Consider the following 24,435-nt stretch of genomic DNA (forward strand, 5'->3'; position numbering starts at 1 on the left):
GTAGTGTACAGCATCGATTTCTGTGGAACCCAGTAGCTGTCAAAACTTTCACATTTTTACGAATAACTCGGAAATCGTAAATTTTTCAGGTAAAACGGTTGAAACAAACATAAATTAAAATTGAACGGCCAATCTGAAAATAACAAAAAAAAGGGGGGGTTTCACTTAAAAAACCAGAGTTGGTAACTACCACACGTTTATGATGCACCCTGTATATTGGAAAGTAATTTTAGAATGTGGACCTTTTAAACGTGAAAAACTTTCGTTGGACGAATTTTCTTGTAAACTTCATATTTACTGAGATATCGCACTTTGACGCACTAATGAGCAACCCTGTATATGATCATCTTATTGATAAACATTTTTGGGCCCGATTTATCTTTTTTTCTCTGGAAAACCTTTCATTGATTACCATGTCCTTTGAACCTTTGGTTGTCGCCACTGATTTTACCAAATTGAAATTGGGTCTGATATTTTTTATTGCTTGTGTCGATTTAATTTAATTAGAATTTCTTGCAATGAGGTGCACAAATACCCCGAAGGCAATTCGTCTAAATTCGTCTTCTTCACAAATTCGTCTAAAATTATGTAAAACATTATTTCCACGTGGTTGTTAACCCAATTCCGTTCACGATCTGCACCTGTTTGGCAGCCTTAACGGCATATTCGACCAAGAATTGTATACGACGTGTTTACAAGATTCCATTTTACTAAGGGAAAAACTAAAAAGTATTGTATCTTTAAAAATCATCCATTAACGTCTTAATACTGGTGCAACTGATAACACAAAAAATTTAGTTTTTATTGCAAAATGTGCTCCCCCGTTGGCAGTCTCAACCGTCTGCAAAAATTAGTCTAAATATCCATAGCAGTTTTTGACAATAATTAATAAATTAGATTTTTTAAGCTAAACTTAAACACCCTGTGTTTGCTTAACAAAGGGTTTCTCGAATATCGTAATAATGAATACTTTATTGGTTTTCGATTCTCTATCGTTCCCTGAAATGTCCGTTCTGGAAACTAGAGCGCCCTGTATAGGCTTTATAAGGAATTCACGATTCCATCAGGAAATTATTTCTTGCAGTTCAAAATTGTGTGGACTTAATTCAAAAATTTGGAATATAGTTCTAATTTTTTAAACTTTAGCAATTATTCTGTACATTCATCGTCTTACCGTTTGCAATTCGATATCGAAATAAGTTCACATGCCAATTAATTTAGAGCCCATTCATTTTAAAGACGTATTTGTATAGAGCTAAATTTCTACATTTTCAAATTAGCGCTTTTGTTCTGATAAATTTTTCTTAACTTGTTCAACGGAATTCACTGATAATTTAACTAGTTTAGTATACGTGATTATTGAAGTCTCCCTCATTAAATTTATATCTTTTTGAAAGCCGCACTTTTCTAATAGCGCTGAAATTCGTAACGCCATTAAAATTGCTATTGAACTTTTGCTGATTGCAATCATCCCTTAGTTACAATTCTTCATCCCTAGCTACCTTTTCCTCAAAGGGCAGCCTAGGTCATAGCGAGGCTATAAGAAAAGCTCTTAAAAACTGTATTCCGTGGCATAAAAATACCATGATGACTTAGGGTGCAATTTGAGAAGAAAGTTGAGGTAGCTAAGGATGAAGGTTATAAATAATGGATTAATGTTATCACCAATAGCTCAACCGTAATTTTAATAAAGTTACGTGATTCAGCGTTTTCAGCAAAAAAAAACCGTTCTGAAAAGATGCTTTTTTATGCGCGATAAACTCAATTTGCTGTATACAAGCAAATAACGAGCAGCTTTCGTCTCACGAAACTATTTTGAATCGCGGCTATATTTTTTAGAATTTTTGCTTATGTTATTCAACGTTATCCATAATTCGCAAACAAGCTCTAAACTATCTTGCGAGTTTTCAGGCTTTTCCTCCGTGGTGAATTAGTAATTCTAACGCTTCGCAAGCCACTCGTTTGCGAAATGTTTGGAAGAAATTTTAATTGACGTCAGCTTAAAACCGAAAAACTCACCAGTTTCAAGGAATGGGTGGAAAATCACATCTCTTTTAATAGGCTCTAAAGTGTTTTCTGAGGAACTATTTCTTCAATTTATTAATTAATCATTAGATTTATTATTGAATTTTTACGAATTTGACTTGTATCAAAATAATACTTCATTAAAAAATATGTATATAATTTGAAAAATTCAACCGCCATAGGAAAACCTAACTTGCAACTTAAAAAATTAACGTTTTCCGTTAAATATCCATCCCCTAATGCTCAAATTGTTGCAGGCGTGTTCACATAACGAAGGAGACCCTTAAGTGCTTAGGGAATGATTATATGGTGGAACCAGGGCACGGCGGCGAGAGAAACTCTTACCTTAAGGACCACAACATCGACACGTTCCTGATTGTGGCGCAGTCCTATCGAGGGGTAATTATAAGATTATTAAGAGAAATTAAGGGAGAGATAATTCGTTTACTGTGCTTTGCTCGCTGATATTATGGCATCTAATAAAATTACTTTCAAGAGGGGCGGCATTGTGTTGATCGATAACGGGAATTAAGTACCTAATGTTTTCACGATTTTGGCTTTACGCTTAAGTCGTGATTTCGGGGAATTGAGAACACTGTTTGAAATTTGAAATCGAAAGAAAGACTAAACAATGGGTGCAAACGGTGTATACATAGTCCGCCTTTATCTAACTTTTTTCGCATATTTTAATCATTGCTATACATTTTAATGTATAAATGTAGAAGATGTGGACATTTGAATTTTAACTTAAATTCTGATTCAACTTTTCAATAGCACAGTAGTCTTTCAACAGAGACTTTTAGATGTATTTTCTTTTACTAACAATGTTCTCAGGTCATAAAAATAAAATCAAAAGTGAAACCTACGTTCTTGCTTTAATACAGGTTTGGACAGAATAAAAATGATGTGCTATTAAAAGTGATTTCTATATATGTACCACTCATCTGATATTAAATAAATGCGAAAGGCTACATAACGTAATTTTCTATTCGATTCAATTACTATCAGCCGAATTACCACTGCATATTTTCTTTAATGTTAGCTATTCGTTTTCTCGTCGGCGCAATTTTCATTAAAAATGTCCGCTTGAACAACGTTGCCCCGTTAAAATTATCATGAATCAATTACATCAAATTTTACAATTTGCAAAATAGCTCAAAAAGAAAATTGGCATTCGTTCGCTATTTCGTGCTTCTTGTTATTAACTGGAATCGAGGCTCCCCTTTTGCAAATTTAATTTAAAGCATGTCAACATTGAGCAGTATTCGGCTTCAAAATATATTTCCTCAAAGAACGTCTACATAATTAAACCGACGACATATTATATTTGGACGATTTATTATGTCAGGAGGGCAATTTAATTTTTCTCTTGGATTCCTTAATATTGCAATACAATCGCACACATTAATTTGTTGAAGTAATTTGAAATTTCTTTATCTGGAAGAATATTTAATAAATCAAATAATTAAATATATATCTTTTTAAATGCGAGAAGCACCTGGAACTAAAAACAGTTTGAAGAGCTAACATAAAGATAATGAAACTTCTCTGCTTAATAAATTATTCATAAAATAGAAAATATTGATTAATAAATAATTTCATACAGACGATGGATGAACTCCTGAGCAAATACATTACTTTTGTTCCTTTAATAAACTTAGCGGCTTTTCCAATGTGAGTAAGATTAATTAGAGTAAATTTATTAAACTTCAGGGTGGTGTGCCTCATCAAAGCCATTCTATGAACGGAAATGTAGCCAAAGAAATGAGAATAATGGGCCACGGTGCGCAGCACGGACATTCCACAAAGTAAGTGTCTTTAAACATGAAATTACTATTGAAATTGAAAAACGCCACTTTTTTTTCTTATCAAGTTGATGGATTCATTGACGTAGTTTTACTAAAATCAGTATCAGACAAGCGTGATTTTTGTAAATTGCACTAAATGTTAAAATAAACTTCGGAATATCATATGGATAAAAATGTATTTGATAAAAACATTTAAATTTGAATTTGATTATCTGCAGATGAATTAAGAAATCGAAGTTTTATTATTTTCTCTGTTTTCTGCATAAACCATCAAAGTATTTCCATTTCGTTCTCTAAGCCACCCCGTATATATGTATTTTTAATATAAATGATCTGTGAGCTTTGTTCACCTTTATTTCAAACATTTTGGTATCTGCTCTAAGTTCTAAAACTGCATCTAAGCAAACACGCCATGCTACTGAACCTACTCATTATGGTAATTTTATGATCAAAAATTTCTCGTTACAGACCATTCAGTGAACCAACAGAGTCGAGAGAGAAAAATCCCGAAGACGAAGTGAACGAGTACCTCATGAAAGCCATTGATGCCAGAAGCATTGATAGACTAAGGACGGAGCATTGTAGAATACTACTGTTAAACTTTAGAGATCCTAACAAGGAAAGAAAAGTATGTAATACTTTTAATTACATGTGACACACGCCCGATTATATTGTAATCGCATTAAAAAGTCAACTTTTAACACGCTAATTAACTAATCAAATTGCCTTTTATAGCACACTAAGCTAAGTTAAAAGAAAACTATATCTGGATACGTTAACCGTAGATGCCATTTAATTTTTAAAGTCAATCTCATATTAAGCAACAAAAAATATTTCTATATTTAATAGTAACTACTCGATCGAACGCCGGTCTTCTTGCAGATGATAGGAATTTGTTAAAAAAAATTATTCAGCCTTCAAAATGCCCATAAACTCCACAAAAGCTTTCAGATAAATTTTTTATCATAAGAAAGAATAGCAGGCACATCTTAAATATATAAATGGATAAAAACAAATTTTGTTACGGTAACAATTTTACAAGTAGTTGTAGAAAAAATGTTGGAATTTAAAGGCAAATTCCGCTTTTAGTAACTGCAAGCACATTTTTCAAAATAATTTGGAAATATCACAATTTTTTACTGTTTTATTTATTACTATTTCAATAAAAATTTTAATTGCTTCATCCAAGTATTGGAAATTTTGATTTTTTCAGAACATAAAACGATTGGTTTTAAACAGTGCTGATTTTCCATTTTCTTTTTTCCATTCTTCTGATATATGCCTTAGATGAAAGTGGGAAAAAGTGTTTGATTGCCTCAAACCAAATGTTTCCAAATTTTTCAAAAGCTCAACAGAAAATTAAAACCATTCCCTAAAAATTTTTTTTCTTTTTTAGTATGCATTGGAGCGGGATCGAATGCTGACTCTTTACTTCGTTTGTTCTACCTTCTGCTTTGCTGCCATAATTTTAGTGCAAGTAACAGTATTTAAAAGGTAAGTCCTAGACAATATTTTCACATATTCCGACTATTAGGTCTTATTTGCAAACTTATTCCATTAACGTCAGCCAGATACTTGATGGCATAAATTACAGTTCCATTCTTGTACAGGAAATCTATGCGCGCAATGCTTTCAAATTTGAAAACTTTCGGAAGTTTGTCGTTTAGTTTTACATTCGAGCGGAAAATGCATGACTGCTAGTTTGATTTTATATCTGCAATTCACAAGTTACGTGATTTTCGAAAGTTTGCTAAAGAAAAGATGATTTTGCTACTTTCATTTATTGTATTTTTCCAAGTAGACAGTTGGTAATACTTATCTCGAATGCTCCGTATCATATAGAAAAATACAATGAAACATACTATGATAACTATAGAGAAGCAGGCACGCTATTGAAATCTAAAATAAACACTCTCGTTGTTAGCGGAACAGGGATTCTAATATTCTCCGGAACAGCAATAATAATATTTTAATACAGAGTCTGTTTATTTCAGCAACAAGACTGCTCTGCTGTATTCAGTTCCTGTAATATTATTTCTTACAATTATTCCAATAGTCGTTTACATGGATAACGTGAATGCTAGGGTAAGTATTAGTTTAAAAAGTCGTCGTTTTTCGAATTTTGCCAATTATTCAAAAACTAGAGTTAATTCTAGACGGCTGAAGGTTTAAATTATCTTTTCTATATGCTTTCAACATCCTAACTTTCAATTCGATACGACAGTTTTTAACGTCCATCCGCTGACTTTATCTGTGCGATTCTATCAAAAGAGCGACAATATGAATGATTCGAACTGTCTGCACTGCTCGGCAAGAACATGACTTCCGCTTTCGTTATATCCCTATGTATTTTTCAGCATTTCCTGAAGAAAATGTTTTCATTGTCCAGGATGATCCACAAAAACAGAAATATCGCTCAAATTTTCTGTGTATTTATGGCTGTATGCATTTATATTCTAGTCTTGCTGCGAAGTGTAAGTATTGATTTAAACTATTACAAAACATAACATAACTTAAATAATTTGGAAAATAAATTGACTGGACTTAATCGCGAGAAATTACGTCTGTAGTTTCTAGTGAATGAAATCAATTAAATATACTGCCCCCAAAACACTTTTCTATATATTTACGTTTCTTTATCAAAGAAATATCGGTTTTGTGCGAACTGAAAAACTCTTGGATCGGTGACATACAATGTTCATAATCTTAGGCAGTGAAACGGGCAGTACAACAAGTAGTACAAATATAGATAAACTTTTCTAAAAACTCCGATTTTTTCATTAAATTATCGTTTCAAATATGGTGGCCGCTCTCCGAATTTTTGCGTCAGTTAGGTACTTGTAAGAAGCTTTTTTAAATAGGAATTTTATGCCATAGACGAAACTGAGCAAAGTTAAAAGATCTATTTTTAGTTTCAGTTTTAAAAGTAAAATTTATTTTACATATTTACTGGCAAGGTCAGTTAATTATTGTTTCCAATATTCATGAAATATTTTTTTAAATTTTCCTCTTCGTAGAACACATAACTACTGTTCTGCAACTGTTCTACTGAATGCAGCGTAGAATTCAATAGTAAAAAACTTCTTGAATTTTGAAAAAGTGATTTACAAATTGCCATAAAATAGCCTAAATTTATCAAATCATCTCCTAAATGAACTTCAACACGGCAATTTATACGAGTTGAATGGTTTATACGCTAAAATATCTATCAGAAGCGACTGTTACTTTTCCCAAGTGGCGCTGTTTTTATTTTGAATGTTTAAGAATTGCCTATTTTCAGTGCCTCAATTTCTAAATTGTGAATGAAAGATTCAACGCCTCAACTTTTCAGATAAAGTACCTAAAGTTTCGTATTTTACTTACTACAGAGAGACTAAAAAAGTGTGATAATACCTACCCCGTTCGAAAGTAATTCATTGAAATATCGAAAAACCAAATAGGTACTGTCCATCATTTTAGACGAACAGTGAAAAGTTACCATTGTTTTCGATGCATTCGAAACAAATCACCTTTGATGTTCAAACTAAACACTTATTTTAACCAAAGTGCACTCTTAAATTAGCCTTTGATAGTATTGCAATTATTTGGTAAAAATGCGATTTGCTTGCGGTTGAAACAGCAAACGTAAAAAGCATTGAAATGAATCCTTCATTATTTGTACATATCGCTACAAAAGCAAATATTTTTGGATATGGAAACAATTTATTTGTAATACTTTTGTGTTAAAATCATAAACTATTTGGTACTTTATAGGAATTTTTCATGTAAAAGTATAAAGTTTAATATTGTTTTGTTACATACGCTAATTTTTCATGTAAAAGTATAAAGTTTAATATTGTTTTTTACATACGATTGGACGTGTTTTAAGTAAAAATTTCGCAACAAGTCAAAAGTCATTGTTCATCACATTGCCCGTATTATTTGTTCCTGTCCGCATTAACTTGTTCATTTTGTTAATCGTTATTAGTTCTCTTCTCTTTCCTTCATTAAGGTGCAAATTTGACACATGAATTAATTAATGTCCTTCCATTTCGTAAGGAATTAGTTTCAACGTTGCCAGAGAGAAAATCAGTTAAGTTAAAATACAATCTGCTATAAAACATCCAGCAATATTAATATTTATGTGCGTTTCTATAATTACTGAGGAATGATTCTAATTCTCTCCCATTCATGTCAGAGAGTTATTTAACAGTTTATTCAATATGTAGCCGGATTCTCGAAAAAGCAAGATAATAGGCATCAAATTACCCGAACGGCTGAAAATTTGCGAAATACTTTCAATCCTGGAGAAATAAACAATCCGTAGAACCGAACGAGCGAGCTTGTCAATTCAAATCCTCGATATTTCATAAACCGTTCAGAATTTAGGAAAATAAATTGTTTTCGCCAAATACAAACTTGCCTACCAAAAATAGTATTAGGCAAAAAATCAACTATATTGGATTCGAAAAAAATATAGGTATAAAATGATCTCAGCCGATTCGTCAAATTTTAAGTGTCAATTTCGATTAAATTAAGTACAAATTTCCATCGTGGATTTATTTCTAAATTTTTAATGATTTACTCTGGAATTGTATAAACATTATTGCGGTCCATGTTATTTTCCGTTTTTCTTTCACTTCGATATTCAAAAAAGAATCTTCAGAACATCTCGTAAACTCCCCTGTTACTTGAAGTATAAAAACTTCCAAAGTCGGCTTATCCGAATAGTTACCACGAAAATTATATTGAGTTAACTGCTGAAATTACTGAATGAACCCCCGATATTTTAAACCCATGAGATCATCTTAAAGCTGTAAAAATTTTATTGGCGTTGGCCAAAGCGTTTTTCGCATAATAACGAGAGGAACTCAACAAAAAAATTAATATTTGACAATTCCTGAAAAACTGTGAATCTCACCATTAAATCCTGAATAAAATCAGACACATAAAAAGGAAAATTTATGGAAATTGGATGGGGCCGATTTATGAGATATTTCCAGTATTCTGGAGTTATAAATCAGACGACAAAGTTCTGCGCAATGCCAAAACTACCCTTTGTAATATTTAACCGTTGCAATGTTCAACATTCTACATTTTGTCTAAACATTTCTTCAAATAAGCATAAATCGTGTATAAACGCTGAGAGCCGAGTGTAATTTGATTTATTGTTTTATAGCTGACGTTACCAGAAGAAATTCAGTGTGTAAACGCCACTATGATAGAGAGTAACTGTACAGATTTTTTATTGAACTTTGAGGCAACTAATGGAGTTGGCAGCAAAGATTGTAAACCTTATTATTTAGTTGATGTAAGTATAATTCTAGTAAAAATTAAGTTTAAGTAAAACCTAGTATAAAAACGTGTTTCTCAAAAGTTAGAGAGAAAGAGAGAAGGATGGAGCATGACTCGCAATATACGTTAAGTTTTTTATCTAAATTCCTGATTTTCATGTCAATTTATAGTAATAAAATGAATTTCAAATTCACATCAGCAGTTCAGCTGTATTAAGTGTAGAAATAAACGTTGCAAAACTCGACAAATTACTTATTTAAATGAGGAGAGTTTTTAAGTGCTCGAGAATAAATTTGATTAGGAACTTTTTCCTGACTAGCTTGCACATTGGCGAGAATTACCATTTTTAATGTTCTTGTGAGAATTTGACTTCTTGTCAATCATTTTAATGACTAATTCAGATTTTATTGATTACAGAATCTTCTGCTTTTGGTACTAATCTCCATGATAGCTTGTGCTGTATACCAAATACTAATTTCGTTAGTAAAGATGATTATTCTACTTGGTGCCATGGCTGGATTCCTGGCTGTTTATGTTACATACTCCAAGAAGATTGATTTAATCTACAAAACCGCTTGTGTTTATAAATATAGGTAAGTGATCATTTAAATATTATCAAGCGTTATGAACTATAATTTTTGTAAATTTGTAATTTCGTTTTCATAGAATTCATCAAAAATATATTAATACATTTAAGTAGTGAATACATACTACAAAGTCTAACCAATTCGTACTGTTCATGCTCGAATTAAACTAATTTTAATAATGCTAAACATGGTACAATTGTTTGATTCGATAATTCGTCAATTCCCATCTCACATACGAATTTCCTTCAGCAATAAACCAATTGCCGAAACAATCTGACAATAACAACGCGGTCTGATTATGAAATTCAAATTAGTTCATCAATTGGATGAATGGATTCAGATAGTTAAATCCTGAAATCGGATATCGAATATTGCATAATATAATAACTAATTTTCTCTCTGGAACAAACATACCGGAATCAGCAAAATGTCATACTATACTGCTTGAGCTATTTCCTGTTGGACCCGACGCAAATTGTTAGCGCATGTTTCAGATTATCTTAATATTACCTGCTTGAGAAAATTTCCATCTTATTTTGAATAAGAATTAGATGGCTAGAGTATTCCAATAAAAAAAAGTACAACTGCTTGAGGTTGATAGATCTGTTTCAACAATGTTCTATTTATAATTTCTTTTAAAATTAAATATACAAAAAACCAGTACAAAAATATACATTTTCTCCAACCAAAATTAAACCGAGACGTTAGAGGTTAACCCTCGGTTACATAAACGCTGTACATAAACATTCGAAAATTAAATATGATGTTTACAAAACCCTAAACTTTTTTGTTCCTTTTTATTTCTAACTGACTAAAATACTTAATATGTCGAGAAAATCTTCTTACGGCATTCGAAAGACAATTTTACAATTGAGATGGTAGCAGATAGAAGTCATTGTTTTGACCAACCCATCAGATTTCGTTTTCATAAATAGACGCATCGATTCGATCGGAGCCGCTGGAGTCTCAGAATGAAATATTTTAATAATTAACATTGACTTCATAAATGCAAAACATTTTAAACGGGGTCTGATTTTAGATTGCAGAACATTATCAATGTTCCCTGAAAGAGTCATTAGACAGTAATATAAAATTCAATAGAAGAAAAGCCAACGTATTCCGTCGTCCGCTACCGTTAAGCACATGAAGCGAAGTCTATAATTTATTAAACATGCAGCAATTTATAAAGGTGTGTTGTGGCAGTACTTGCGACATTATATTATTTTTTATGGATAGTTAGTAAACCGAACTGCTCTCAAAAGAAAAAAGTTCTTGCCTACTTGTGTATGTGTTTTCATTATAAATTTCTGTTGTCACTTTATATTTGTTATGTGTTTGTTGCAGTGCTTGTTTGTTGCCGCTTTTTCACTTAGTAATTCACATGTTTTTATTAAAAGTATCCTAAACATTACAAAACATATGCTGTTCGACCGGCTCTTATTATTATTATATGCTTAGGACGCAAAACAATATTTCACAATCATTATCAACGACAAATTTAAGCACAACTATTAATACCTTCTGTTAATTAGAATTTATTGCGATTCTCTAAAGCAGCCAGACCCAAGCTAATGGATTTATTTACTCAAAGCTTAGGTCGTAAAAAGATGATATCAACGAATTTTTTGGCAAATCCAGTTTTATTTTATAAAGCTTTTGCTTAAAGCGCCTACAATCTTATAAATATTTTTATATTCGCATCGGCTACAGACTTGGAAGGGCATAATACCTTTAGGGTAATAGACCACGTAAAATAAATGACTTGCTGAATTATTACCGACATAAAAAATTTATTTTCAGAAGAAAAAAACATCCAGTTTATGGATTCACCTTAATGTGTTTTCATGAGATTTAAACGTAAAGCTATGGCTTTTCAATTGGAAAACCGTTTTAGTTCAACTTTAGGTCATTCTTTTGTATTGTTTAGTCGGTTGCCACTTTTTTTGGCAAATATTAAAGGCAAAGACGGTTCATAAAGTTACTAAATAATAATCATTTTTAAATTAAATTAGAAAGAGCTATGCTGCTTTAAATGTACTAATTAGATATTGATATAATAAGATCAATTTGTCTTGAGAAAGATAACTTTTACATTGTCTAATTAAATATTTTGTGAGGTGAACAATCTTTAATTAACTCTATTAAAATTGTTTCCACTAATTTTTTTATAGACTCACACGTTTATTATCGTGATAGAGTGTGTCATGTGTTGGTATTTTCTAACTGAATCATAGAATTTTTTCAAAAGTTAACAAATTTTCGGAACTTTGCGTGAGTCGCACCTTTGAGACTCAATTTCCTGTATGTACGAAACAACCAACAATAAAAAAACAAGCAAACCAAGATATACATCAATTAAATTTGTTGTTTTATGTTTCTATATTTCAAAATTATTTTAAGAAGTAAATCGTCTAAAAGTAAAAATATACTTTCAGCTTAATGTGTAAGGTGTTTTGGTACAAACGTTTCTACTTCACAAATAATAAAAGAAAACAAACAAATTTGAAAACAAAAACGAATTTGTTAACATACAAAACTTTCAACGTGTTTCAAAATCAAACATCGATTTTGAAATATTCACGCATCAAAGTTCCTGGTCGTAAATTTTCGATAAACGAATTGAAAAAGTCGTTATTTCGGGATTCAGTGGTTTCGTAATTGAACAATCCTAAATTTTGCTAGCCGGATATTGAATTGAACTTGGCGTTTTGGCTTTAGTTGTTTTGCGCAAACCGCCAATTCTAATCTTGAGTAATATATTTGCCACAGATGTATCAGAGCCGTAATRCGCGATTTGGTTCGGGGCARCTGCACAAGAAAGGATAAAAAATAGTAAAATAAGGTCTAACATTAAAGGATTCGCTGATTTATTAAAGAAAAATTAGAGTTCCTTTACGATTCTGATGCTTTAATTAATATCGTAAGCCTTCCGGGATTAAAGAATGTCTAACATTTTCGCCGAAAAAAATCCCCTTACTTATCTGGAGAACAAATTCGGAGCAAATTAGATTATGATAAAATTACTTATTTAGCAAGCTGTTTTATATAAAGCCAATTTTGTACATTTCCAATTATATTTGGTTTTGTAATTGAATTAGCAGATGCGTTAAACTTTTTTCCCATTTTTTTCTTTTCCCAAGTTTTTATAGTGACATTYGAGCTCACTTAGAGAATGCAAAAAAAATATAGAAAAAATATTGGCTCTTGAAGATGTAACTTCAACTTAACTATTAAATTTAWTGACAAGGTTAATGGAGCTAAACACTACAATAAAAAATTTATATTTCTTGATGTTTATTTSAAATAAAAATCGTTCAAAATTATTTAATTACGGAAGTAACTTCTTAAAACTGTACTAAGGAAAATCTGACTGTCATTTTCTATGTTAATTGAAAACATTGCGAGTGTTATTGCGAAATTATTAAAAATCAGCATCCAAAAATGGCTATTGTGAACAAAAGTGAGGTGAAACAGTGTATTCGTAATGTTCAAAAATAATTTACATAGTTGCATTTGTCGCAACTAATTTTACTTGTTACGTGTTTTAAACTTTGTGTATTTGAAAATTGAAATTTCTAACCGGAAAATACATTAAACTAAAAAAATAATTACATCAATTATTTTTATTATTATTAAAAGAGATGTTAAATTTATAACAATGAATTGAAATGATTATTAATAATTGCTCAATTATGTCCAGGTTTAAGAACGTAGATAAGTATCAAGTTCAGTCAAGTAGCATAAGTTTAAGTAGAGATGAAAAGTATAAGAAAAAATAATTCTGTTCAATTCTTCGGACAAATTCTTTCACATTTCTACTTGTTGGAAAGTCAACTTCAAGCCTATTTATTAAATACATCAATAAACAATTTCTATTAGGGTTAACATTTAAAGAATCGAATTGCAATATTTTCCTTTTATCAGTTTTACAAGAATGCATAAAACCGTTTGCAGATTTCTAAAACTACTTTCAACTTTTTTTATTTCTAGGGTTAATTCACATTTTACATTTTTTTATGTGATTGCCATTGGCATTAAACGTGTAACCAATATGGACATTTAATTGATCTGTCCACATTATTCGAAACGAATATTGGCTGTTATCGTTTATGATGTGGAAAATCTAATAACAGCAGTTTAATTTATTTCCCAAATTGGTTTGCATTAAATCACGTTGCAAAACAATTTAGTTTTGTCGGGTAAGTTGTAATCTTTTAAAAGTGAATATGCAGATCTTCTAAAAATGTTTAAATTTTATGAAATTTTACGTGTTCTTGGAGCAGTTTAAATCAAAAGTAAGACATTAGGCATGTTTTCCGTATTTTCTGAAAAGTTTTTCATATTAGAATGGCAAAAACTTATGCAAATGTAGAATCTTTAATTAGTCCAATATGCAAAATGAATGTTTACAGTTGTCAACAAAACCACTCATTTCTTATACGCTTTCTTTAAAACAAATTTAGTAAATAAAATCAGATGTTTGTTAATTCCATATTCCAGTTTGCTATTTGTTTAAATGAAGTGAACCCTTAGTTCAATCTTTTTTAAGTGTGTGAGCCAAAATTATATTATTTGAAAACCACTGGAAACACATTAAATGTAATCAATTATCTGCTTATTCTTTATTAGGTCGTATAATTGTTTATTTTGCAATTTGCAAAAAAATTAAATTTTAACTAAATGAAAGTTTAACCTTTCTTCTAACCGAGCGTTCCTGTCTTACTGTTAACTCAACTTTWCTTAMGTAAAATCCATCTGTTTCCTTTACAACATTTTCATGTTTTCAAATAATTGTTGAAAGGCAATAAATGCAACTGCCTGCCTGAATGACCTGCAACTAGGTTTCAATGAAATCCAAGCAATTATAATTACYTAARTATTATCTGAATCAATATYGGTTTTGAATCATTGCCAAATTAAGAATCAACTTTCATAGCATTTCATCGTGCTGTGGCTTTATAAAATGGAGACAAATTACATGATTAATAAAACAGCAAAATTAAACCCTCATTCATTTTGGGTTCTTTGTTGTTTCAGTGAGGATGACACGCTAACCCATCACTACATCAACATCGTAATTCTAGTTGGATTTGTTATAGCGCTAATTCTTCATGGACAACAGACCGAGGCCACGTACCGGCTGGATTTTGTGTGGAAATTACAAGCGACAGGTAATCAGTTACACTAGAATAACATGCCTTGTCTTTTGTTCTCTACTTGTTTGCAAAACAGATAGATAAACCGAAAACTTTCCTGACTCGGCCAGCGTGAAGAATAATCCCATTGTCACACTTTCCACTCCAAAAATAATTGACTCAATTTTATTACAATTAAAATGTTGCGGCAGTTCAGATGCAGTCTGAGTTGCTACTCTTGTTTGTAACCGACGTTAACAATAGTTTGGTAAAAGTTTCCTTCAATTTTCAGTTTTTATATCAAAGGTAGCCAAACTATTAAAGTCAGTCAAAGTCAAAACATAGATTGGCTATTGGTTTTTGAAGAGGTTTTTGGAAAGAGTTTATTAATAGAAGCAGAGAAAAAAGCAACGTTTGAAACTTATTCATACATCGAGCTGATTTTGAAAAATTCTAATCCTCGTCATGAATTCAGCAGTTTTTTCTATTTTATGAACAAACAGCGTAATAAAACTACCTCTGTCCCACTGTGTGGAAATCAGAGCTGAAAGCCACAAAGCGAAAAACTATTCAAAGTATTGAAATTATCCTACAAAGTGGTTAATAGTAAATGAATTTTCATTATTCAAGTTAGGGGAAAACGCGAATTGTTATAAAAACTCAGAGGTTATAAAGAAAAACACTTTGCCTGGCTCCCGAGAAACTGTAAATTTAATTTTTACTCAAGCTCATCTTTTCAAATTTGCTGCGCAAAAAAGTGTATGTGAAATGTAGCTTGTCACGTAGCTCTCTCTCTCATAGCGTCTCTCCGCCATGAAATCTTTATTTATTATTTTTATTTCCTATCGTATTTTATTTTTTTATTTACAAAATGGTCGTGCTTGTTTAAGTTACAAAATAAAAATAATATTTTACAGTGCACTTACGTACACTATAATTCAAATAGGACATTAAAGTCACTCAAAAAAGCCAATATTCAATTTCATAAATGTGTATGAAAAATATACTGAGGATCTCTCACCTGGAAAAGCGATTTAACGAAAATTCTTCGTAACCTTCATTTAAATTGGAATTGTTACGTTCGCTGAATTTGAAAAGCACTTCAAAGGGCTTCTAAACTTTTTAAATTCTATCATTAGCCGTTCTAAATTATGGGAAAAGTGGCCCTTTTATTTTCGTGCTTAATTTCTCGGGAACTAGCGGAGCTCTGCTTCGGAAAAATGATGCTTCCCTCACTTTACAGTGCAGTTTGCGTATGCTATTAAACATCATAAATAAATTTCCACAAAGTGCTAATATCTTAGCGAAGGATTAAACCACCTTCATATCAAATAATCTAATTTTCTCCAGTTTATATAATTCGAAACGGTATATTCATTGCAGTGTATTGAATGCACTTTTTGTATAAAACCATGTTAGTCCATGTTGATAGCTTAAATTTTCTATCAATGGGTCCATTCATTTAATGCAACAGACATGCAAAGTCGCTCATTGTCCGACGCTAGCTTATTATTAAAAATAATTTCTAGTTTTGCCGAAAATCTTACTAAAACATCAAAAAATTAATTGAAAAATGTGCTCTATTTAATCAAGATTCATTTTGCATATTTTCATTTCATTTTCTGCAGCCAATCTGAAAACAGGTATTTCATTGGTTATTTGCCAATATTAGGCTGATACTATACAATTTTCTGAGTTAAAGTAAAGCGTAATTTGAAAAATGCTCTTACTGGCGTTTAATAAAATATCTGCTTTACAGAGGAAAAAGAAGATATGGAACACTTGGAAGCTTATAACAGAAAGCTGTTAGCTAATATATTACCAGTGCACGTTGCGGAGCATTTCCTGAACACGGAGAAAAATAATGATGTAAGTTGATTTTGTATTCTACATGTACCTGAAATGCATTATAATGCCTCTTATTGTGTTTACGAGCATCTATCTAGTATTCTTAGGCATGTATAGTATATTTTAACAGTAAGCGAGGTGTTTTTGATGCGACTTCCAAGCCCGAATTTGACTCTTAACAAAAGAACGTTTCGGTGGCAATTCACCACGGATTAATGTTCTAATCGCACAAAATGAAATTATCACAAAACAGATGGTATTTGTGCAAAAAAAAATATTAAATACATATTAACATTGAGTGTCATACTTTTGTGAGTAACAAGACATGAAATTCTTAAAAAATAATAATGTTTTAAAAATCATCTTCATGTTGATAGGGTAGCCATGATATTGTAAACTACTTTGATTTAAACATGCAACTAAACAAAAAATGCAATAATCCGCTATTTAAAGTGCCATGTGACTCTTTGAAAGACTGATAAGTTTTATTTTCTTGTATTTGTGTTGATAACAAATTTATGAGAAATATACTAAATGCAAACAATTAAAAGTAGTACAAAAAATTAACACGTTTTATTTCCTTAAAGAATACTTAATAAAGACTTATAATATTGSACAAATTTGCTGGAGAAATAASGGACATTGTAGAGAATGTTTGWATCTAMAGGKTGCCCCGTAAGCACATTGTCAAAWGGGTAMTGYGAWATTMWTKRATYAGAAAGAARACGATCTCACCTAACTTTTATTAACAAAAAATGTCTGGCTCCTCTGCTATTGATGGTCAAAGTTCTTCAAAAAATTCATCTTTTTCGAAATATTGGGAGAATGGTACCATGTATTTTGATAAAACTCGCTGTGAAATGGTTCTTATGTAAGATTCATATTTTGATAAAACAATCGATTTTATCCGTTAGACATTAACTGCAAATACGCGCCGTTAAACGCGTACGATTTCACGGAAGTTGTCTTYCCAAAACCCTAATACTTTGACCATGTCKGTCACTTCTTCATTAGAAAAGGTYATTCRAATCGAATTTGTGAGATTGATTAACRATTCAATGTCTAACATTGTTAACRGSCAAAAAAGCAATAGCAATTTTTTTTGCAAAAACTATGAATACTTCAAGATTTTACAAAGAGCAGAAATTGTGAATAAATGATTAGTGCATCAACCAAAAAAACATGAGTTGWTTTCATCCACCAAATAAAAAGTTCTGRTAGTTTTTGTACCACGACTCTCAAGAATTCCACTATTTGTCSAAAACGGATGAACCCAATTGTTACMTCAAAATRTGAGTCTTACATAGGAACAAATTCACAGCGAGTTTCACCAAAATACATCGTACCATTCTCCCGATATTTCACAAAAGATAATTTTTTTKAAGAGTTAGGTCAGATCGTYTTCTTTTGATGCAAAGAAWATCGCAGTATCCTCTTGCGACACCCTATATATACAGTGGGAACGTAAAGAATGAAACATATCAAGTAAACTCTATGCAGTTGATTTTTTTTTTTAATTCTCGGWTGCGTCAAACTTAATTTAAAGATCGAGTATTTCTGCATATTGGACGATTTAATTTCCGATAAGATCCATAATACATAATGTTCTTTAGTAAACAACGTTTCTTCTGATTTCAATATTTCCTTTATAAAACGATAATTTTTTTATTTTTCTATTTTCTTCTGTTAAAGAGTAGACCACTAGACTGTTGCAGTTGATAGACTTTAATTGTATTTTTTTGTTTTGGTTACGGATAATTTCCTTGATGGCCTTTTTACTCATTTATTATCATAAGGCAAATGGTACTAAGAAATTTTAAAGTTCAATGCAATGGGCAATGGTGCCCAGTTTGAATGCTTATTTTATTTCTTTCCTTTTTGAAGCTTTTTATTTCCTTACTAATAATGGAAATGAACACGAGGAAAATACTGTTTTTTTAAAGAACATATCTAAAATTTTAAAAAGCATGTTTTTCTAAAAGAAATTGTTATGTAACCCACAGAAAATGTACTCGTCTGTATTGCAAATTGATCGGTCTTTCAAATTAGTGTATTAAAACGGAGGATGGAAAAAATCAAAGATTTTATGTAAAATATTATTAACATTTTCTCGAGAAATTTAAAAATATTTAATTTCCTATAGTATGGATTTGAGAGAATTTATATATAGTATGGCAGAGAATCTATTGACACAGTTAATTAGCAATACTTTCTGTCAATAGCTCAATAGTCTTAAGTCTCAATAGCTAAAATACAAATAATTATAATTAGGCACCGAAATGTGTCAAAATCAACTGTTGTTAATGTAATAAGATCGGATATTAATCAGTTATAGTACGCATTTCATAGACGAATGAAAGCCGCAACCAATTACTATTTAATTGCATTATTATTATTAGTATTTAATGCTCATATTCGCATGTTGTCAATCTTTTGCACCAATGCAATTAGCTAATTGACATCTGTTTTATTGAGGATAATAGAATTAAATTAATTAACCCGATTTTCAATGTCTAAACATATTTGATAATGCACTCAGTAAAGTTGTACATTTAATAAATAATTATTTATTTTCATAACGGGTTAATTGAAAAAGTTAAATTCGTTTTATAATAAGCATCTCATTTTTGCGGAAATAAATATGTGTGTTTTTGTTATTTAAATTCCTATTTTTGTGCGAAAAAGTTGAGAGTATAGTACGAGGTTCGGATTTCAAGCACTGAATAAAATCGTTCAGTCTGTCGATGTCCAACAAGAATATCCTTCAGTTAGCTCAGGCTATGTATCGCATAAAAGTGACTTTGGCTTTCTAACAACATGGTGAAATAGATATACTTACCGTGTTTAAATTACTTGGTCTTATGCTAACTAACTAACTATTAATACATTATGTGATTGGTACATACATTCAGTATTAATGCATGATAATTTGACTAAATGTGCCACAAATCGCTGTATTTTTGTAATAAAAATATGTTAACTTTGAGACCTCACAACTCAGCTCTTGACGATCTGAACTACGCTAACATATAAAGAATGGCGCTTCTTCGACTTTTATTTGTTGTTATTATATTTGTGTTTAAGCAAAATACGTTTTGCTATAATAATGCACCAATTTCATATTCCCCAATTTACAATTGCGGAAATCGGTTAAACGTGTTATTTTGAAAATTTGAATTAATTAATTTTTTAAGGGTTCACTTATCTGAATTTCATTTGGCCGACTTGTTGAGACTTGTCTCTGCTTCGCACCGCTGATTGTAAATATTAACAATTTAAACGTGAAGCAGTTTTGATGTACAATAGCCATATTGAAACTGGTGAGTTTTTTGAGCTTTTAAGCGGCTGTGAATTATAACTTCTTCCTGACGTTTCGCAAGTACGAGTGGCGTACATCTTCAGAGCTTACTGTGGACTGGTGGGCTTTCAAGCCGTAACACCTCTGAAAATGCAAGCCACTCGCGCTTGTGAAACATTACGAAGAAATTATCTTCTACCACGACGTAAAAGCCGTAAAAACTAACCAGTTTCGTGAACAATATTTAACAAAGGGTTTAAAGTAAATTTCTTAACATAGAAAAAGGAAATTATATCTAGTGATTTTAGACTGATAAGATTATATTATTGAATGTGTCAAATGGCGGGTGCGGAGTTGCAACTATTGCGATTAAAAAAATAAGTAAATTTCCAGTATGTACAGGATGTTTCATAATTTAATGTCTATATTCAAGAGTATTAACATTTGTGTAATTTAAGCGTAAAACACTTTAAACGAAAAATAGTCTCGTAAACCTTTCGTTTTCAACCCACAGAGCACTAGCTTGAAGAACATTTGGCTTTTACTTTACACTTATTGCAATTTTCATATTTTTTCCTCGACTTGAAAATATCCCTGTCTTTGTAGGGCCTTAATCATGAGGCATAGACAGACATACATTATAACAATCGACAGTTTCTTCGCCCTGCTTTTATTTGAAAGCCTTGCAAGCAAAATAAATAGTCACCTAAGCGCTAGGTAAAATTCAGTAAATCTACTAACAGCAAAATCAATGTAACATAACGATATAATTACCGATATTTTCCAGTCAATGCGCCTAAATACCTGCAAAAAAAATACGTTTAAGTCTATCGTTCCTGAAATCATTTTCTATCATTTTTAAAATGTTTGTAGGTTTCAATTAACGTACCTCAAACTCCCTGAAAGATGGGGAATTCTAAAGTCAGCATTTCCCACTACGCCTGCAAAGTTAATTCACTAAAAGCACTGGAATGTTCGGGATGATCACCACATTAACCACTCACTATCATTTGGCGACTGGATTCGATTCGGACCTGATAACTGGTTTTTTTTTCTTTGAGTTTTTATATTCAGACATAAACAAACCTTTAGATAAACATTTAGCTGTATGATATGCGTATTGTACTGGCAACATGAAAGTGACGAGCGATGAAAAACCGATCTGAAACAACTTGTAGATGATCAATATTTTATAATTGGAAAATGTTTTGGTTGTATCGTTCTTACTATTTATGATTTGCATTAGATTAAACACCATTTTTTCGTGTGAGGAATCGACATGTGCCTGTTTATACACGTTTTACGAAGAAAAATAACGCAAAATAAAGAATTGAATTCAAAATGTTGCAGCATGCAGCATGCAAAATGGCAGAAGTTTGATAATTAACGTGAACTATAAATAATGGCATTTCTTTAGCTCAACTATACGGCCGGAAATAAAGTTTTTTAATTCACGCAAATCACAGCTATTAAAAAGTTGGGTTTATTTTCTCCGGCCACGCGTCTGTGTCACCAATTTCTGCGTAAAATGTCCGATTTATTACTAGTTTGGAGATTTAGATGTTTGAGACATTTTTTTATTATAATAAACCATATTCTTTCTCTGCCAAAAGAGTGTAAAATTTGATAGGTCCAATAGATCCTGTATTCCAAATATATTTAATACAATTGTTTTTCCCCTACAGATTTTTTTCTGCTTTGATAAATATTTTTGCAAGAAAAAATTAATACCCAAAGAAATAATATCCAAATACCAATGAAATGATGTCTACGATGGGAAACTTAACTTTAAAGTAAATTAACACTTAAAGAAGTGATTTAATAAAATCTTAATACGAGTAAAGAAACATTTAAACATTGAAGACACACTTGGTAATAGATTTATAAGATTTGTGCTTTCTGGAAACGTATGGAGCAATATTCAGCTTATTTTATAATCAAAACAGCGCCAGAATATTCATGAAACATATAAAAATGTACACTAATCTTTTAAAAAGAATCGTTTTATTAAAAACTCATTATTCCATTTTAATGATTCTCACAGGAAATGTACTTTTACCCGGTTCTCCAGAACTGATCCGATTTGAGTTTTTTATGTGCCTACCTTTTCAATCTACTAAAATCCAACAAAAATCCTATTCTTGAATTGAGTTAAATTGGTTCTTACATGATTTAAATTTTAACGGATATTGATTTTATACATAAAATCGCCTTTTGCGGTTCGTCAAAATTTTCAAACAGCTTTCTAGAATATTTGCGTCATCATCATTTTCTTTTTGCAAAAACATGTGTTTGATGTTTGATTGATTGATTTGAAGTCTCCAAAGTTCATGTGTTTTGCTTAACATAAAAGTGCTGAGAGTGAAATCAAATCCTTTTTTTTTCGGATAGGTTATATTTGCCACGCAAAAGATTCTATAATCCATGATATAAGGTACAACGAAAAAAGTATCAAATGTTGTGTGTAATTTATCAACTATTTAAAATATTTTTTTAAATGTATCTAGTCTTTAAGTGACTGTTCAAGAAATAGCGACGACTTACCTCAGATACATTGTCAACAACCCATTGTAAATCTTTTCATATCATCTTGTTTGTCTACTTATATTTACGTGGCTGGAAATGTAGCAGAATCGAGTAATTTCTAGAGAATTTCAACATTTCGAAAATTGAGCTGCATAGCAGGCAATGGCATGTGGAATGCATTTCCCATCACATGCATCGCCTTTCTCAAAGAGAAACCCACACTGCTATGTATTGTATTATAAGGAAACTCTAATAATATTTTATTACAAGATGTTGCTCCATATTAAAAGCATAGCATGTTAATATTGCATTATTTCGAGTAAAGATTGAGAGGAAAATTGTTGTATTGGTGAAATTTCCATTATTTTGGAAACAGCCATATATGTAAAGGAAAAAGGGCAACCGAATTTTAAATGGAGGCGCTGAATGTGCATTTACATAAATATATACAAACCGATTTCATAAAAAAAAAACATTACAATATTCAATTTGGGCCGAAATACTAAATACGACGGAAAATAAAAATAACATGCACATGGAAGTCAGGCAAATAAATCCCTGTTGTGTTTCTTAGGTTGAAAAAATATGTTGTTCACTGAATTTGTATTTCGTTTTCAATTTTCAGGAGCTGTACCATGAACAGTGCGACTTTGTGTGCATCATGTTTGCTTCAATTCCTAACTTTTCTGAGTTCTACGTGGAGCTGGAAGGAAACAACGAAGGAGTGGAGTGCTTGAGGCTTTTAAACGAAATCATTGCCGATTTTGATGAAATCTTGTCTGAAGATCAATTTAGATACATCGAAAAGATCAAAAGTACGGGAGCRACGTATATGGCGGCTTCAGGTAATTTACSRACAAATAAAYGCMCGWCTAAACSTTAAGCAWACAAAAAAWTRWTRCTATTGATAACTTCTATAGAAAATGCAACTGTTAAAAATCACGCTTTTCAAAATTAATTTCCTAAGATCCGGAAACAAATACATAGTTTGATAAATAAGAAGTTAATAAATGATAAACAGAGCTATGCACGATAAACGTCGTGAAAAGATAATTTTAGCCTACTCGCCTATCAAACCCAATATCCTAAACTGCCTTAAGAGGGGCTTTTTWAATRGARAACCGTGTATATTAGCAAATGTGRTAGRCGTAAATTTTGGGGCCGTCTTTTCAGACAATAAWCGACCAACGCATAAACTTAAAAGAAATGGAAACAATCTAAATTGACGGTAATTTCAATTTAGCGCTTCTTCMAAAGTAACTTTCGAATTGGAAAATTTTATTCTAGTTATCTTATGACGACGTATCCGACTATTCCGCTAACGGTAATTGAATTTCAATGCGGAAAAGATTTTGATGTTGAAAGTAAACTATCAAATTTCCAGTTAGCACTTTATATTTCCTGTTCAGACATTCTAGACTTCTATTTCAAGTCTTTGCTTTATCAATTAAATTATTTCCTACTGGCAGTTGCGAACTTGAGCTACAAACTAAAATTATAATTATATTTTGAAAGTTGCTGAGTTTTCTGCGAATTAACAAAACTTTCAATAGATCCCAAAAGTCTTTTTTCGTCATTAGGAGTAGGTACTTCGAACATAATTTAACGTTAAAAATTAGAGGAAAAGTAGAAGTAGGTACTTACAAGAAGTTATCTTTGGATTTTTTTTTCATTTGCACAAGTCGTATCTGGGAAGTAATGTTTTTGGTATATTTCCTAAACAAAAGCAAACTAAAATATTTAAATTAGTCCTTTACCAGATTTAGATAAACTTATTTTATTCATTTATGATATAATGTTGTCATTTCCCATTGGGTTAAAAAATGTAGGGTCATTTACATAGATTGATTACAGATTCTGTATGTAGTTGATACTTTAAAACGAATAATTATATTTGCTTCTGATGCCAATATAAACATTTAAAAAGAAATATA

The 24,435-nt window shown here is 31.1% G+C and overlaps 1 protein-coding gene and 1 long non-coding RNA gene across 4 annotated transcripts in view; one reads left to right on the top strand and one right to left on the bottom strand.

The window, feature by feature from the left end:
- Window positions 1-24,435, top strand: part of LOC109540307 (adenylate cyclase type 6) — a 232,004-nt gene that overhangs the window by 202,838 nt on the left and 4,731 nt on the right. For both annotated transcript variants that reach the window (XM_048665026.1, XM_048665025.1), the window contains exons 16-26: window positions 2,283-2,424; window positions 3,739-3,833; window positions 4,302-4,461; window positions 5,230-5,327; window positions 5,828-5,918; window positions 6,191-6,307; window positions 8,992-9,123; window positions 9,525-9,700; window positions 14,732-14,865; window positions 16,589-16,698; window positions 23,127-23,346. In XM_048665026.1, the coding sequence (XP_048520983.1) occupies window positions 2,283-2,424; window positions 3,739-3,833; window positions 4,302-4,461; window positions 5,230-5,327; window positions 5,828-5,918; window positions 6,191-6,307; window positions 8,992-9,123; window positions 9,525-9,700; window positions 14,732-14,865; window positions 16,589-16,698; window positions 23,127-23,346 (1,475 nt within the window). The remainder of the gene's footprint in view (window positions 1-2,282; window positions 2,425-3,738; window positions 3,834-4,301; window positions 4,462-5,229; window positions 5,328-5,827; window positions 5,919-6,190; window positions 6,308-8,991; window positions 9,124-9,524; window positions 9,701-14,731; window positions 14,866-16,588; window positions 16,699-23,126; window positions 23,347-24,435) is intronic.
- LOC125503896 overlaps window positions 1-24,435 on the bottom strand; it is a 309,807-nt gene that overhangs the window by 201,819 nt on the left and 83,553 nt on the right. The gene's annotated exons all lie outside the window — the stretch shown is intronic.

This window comes from Dendroctonus ponderosae, unplaced genomic scaffold (assembly GCF_020466585.1).
Source record: "Dendroctonus ponderosae isolate FM_Combo_2020 unplaced genomic scaffold, Dpon_F_20191213v2 Dpon_F_20191213_3, whole genome shotgun sequence".
NCBI classification, from domain to species: domain Eukaryota; kingdom Metazoa; phylum Arthropoda; class Insecta; order Coleoptera; family Curculionidae; genus Dendroctonus; species Dendroctonus ponderosae.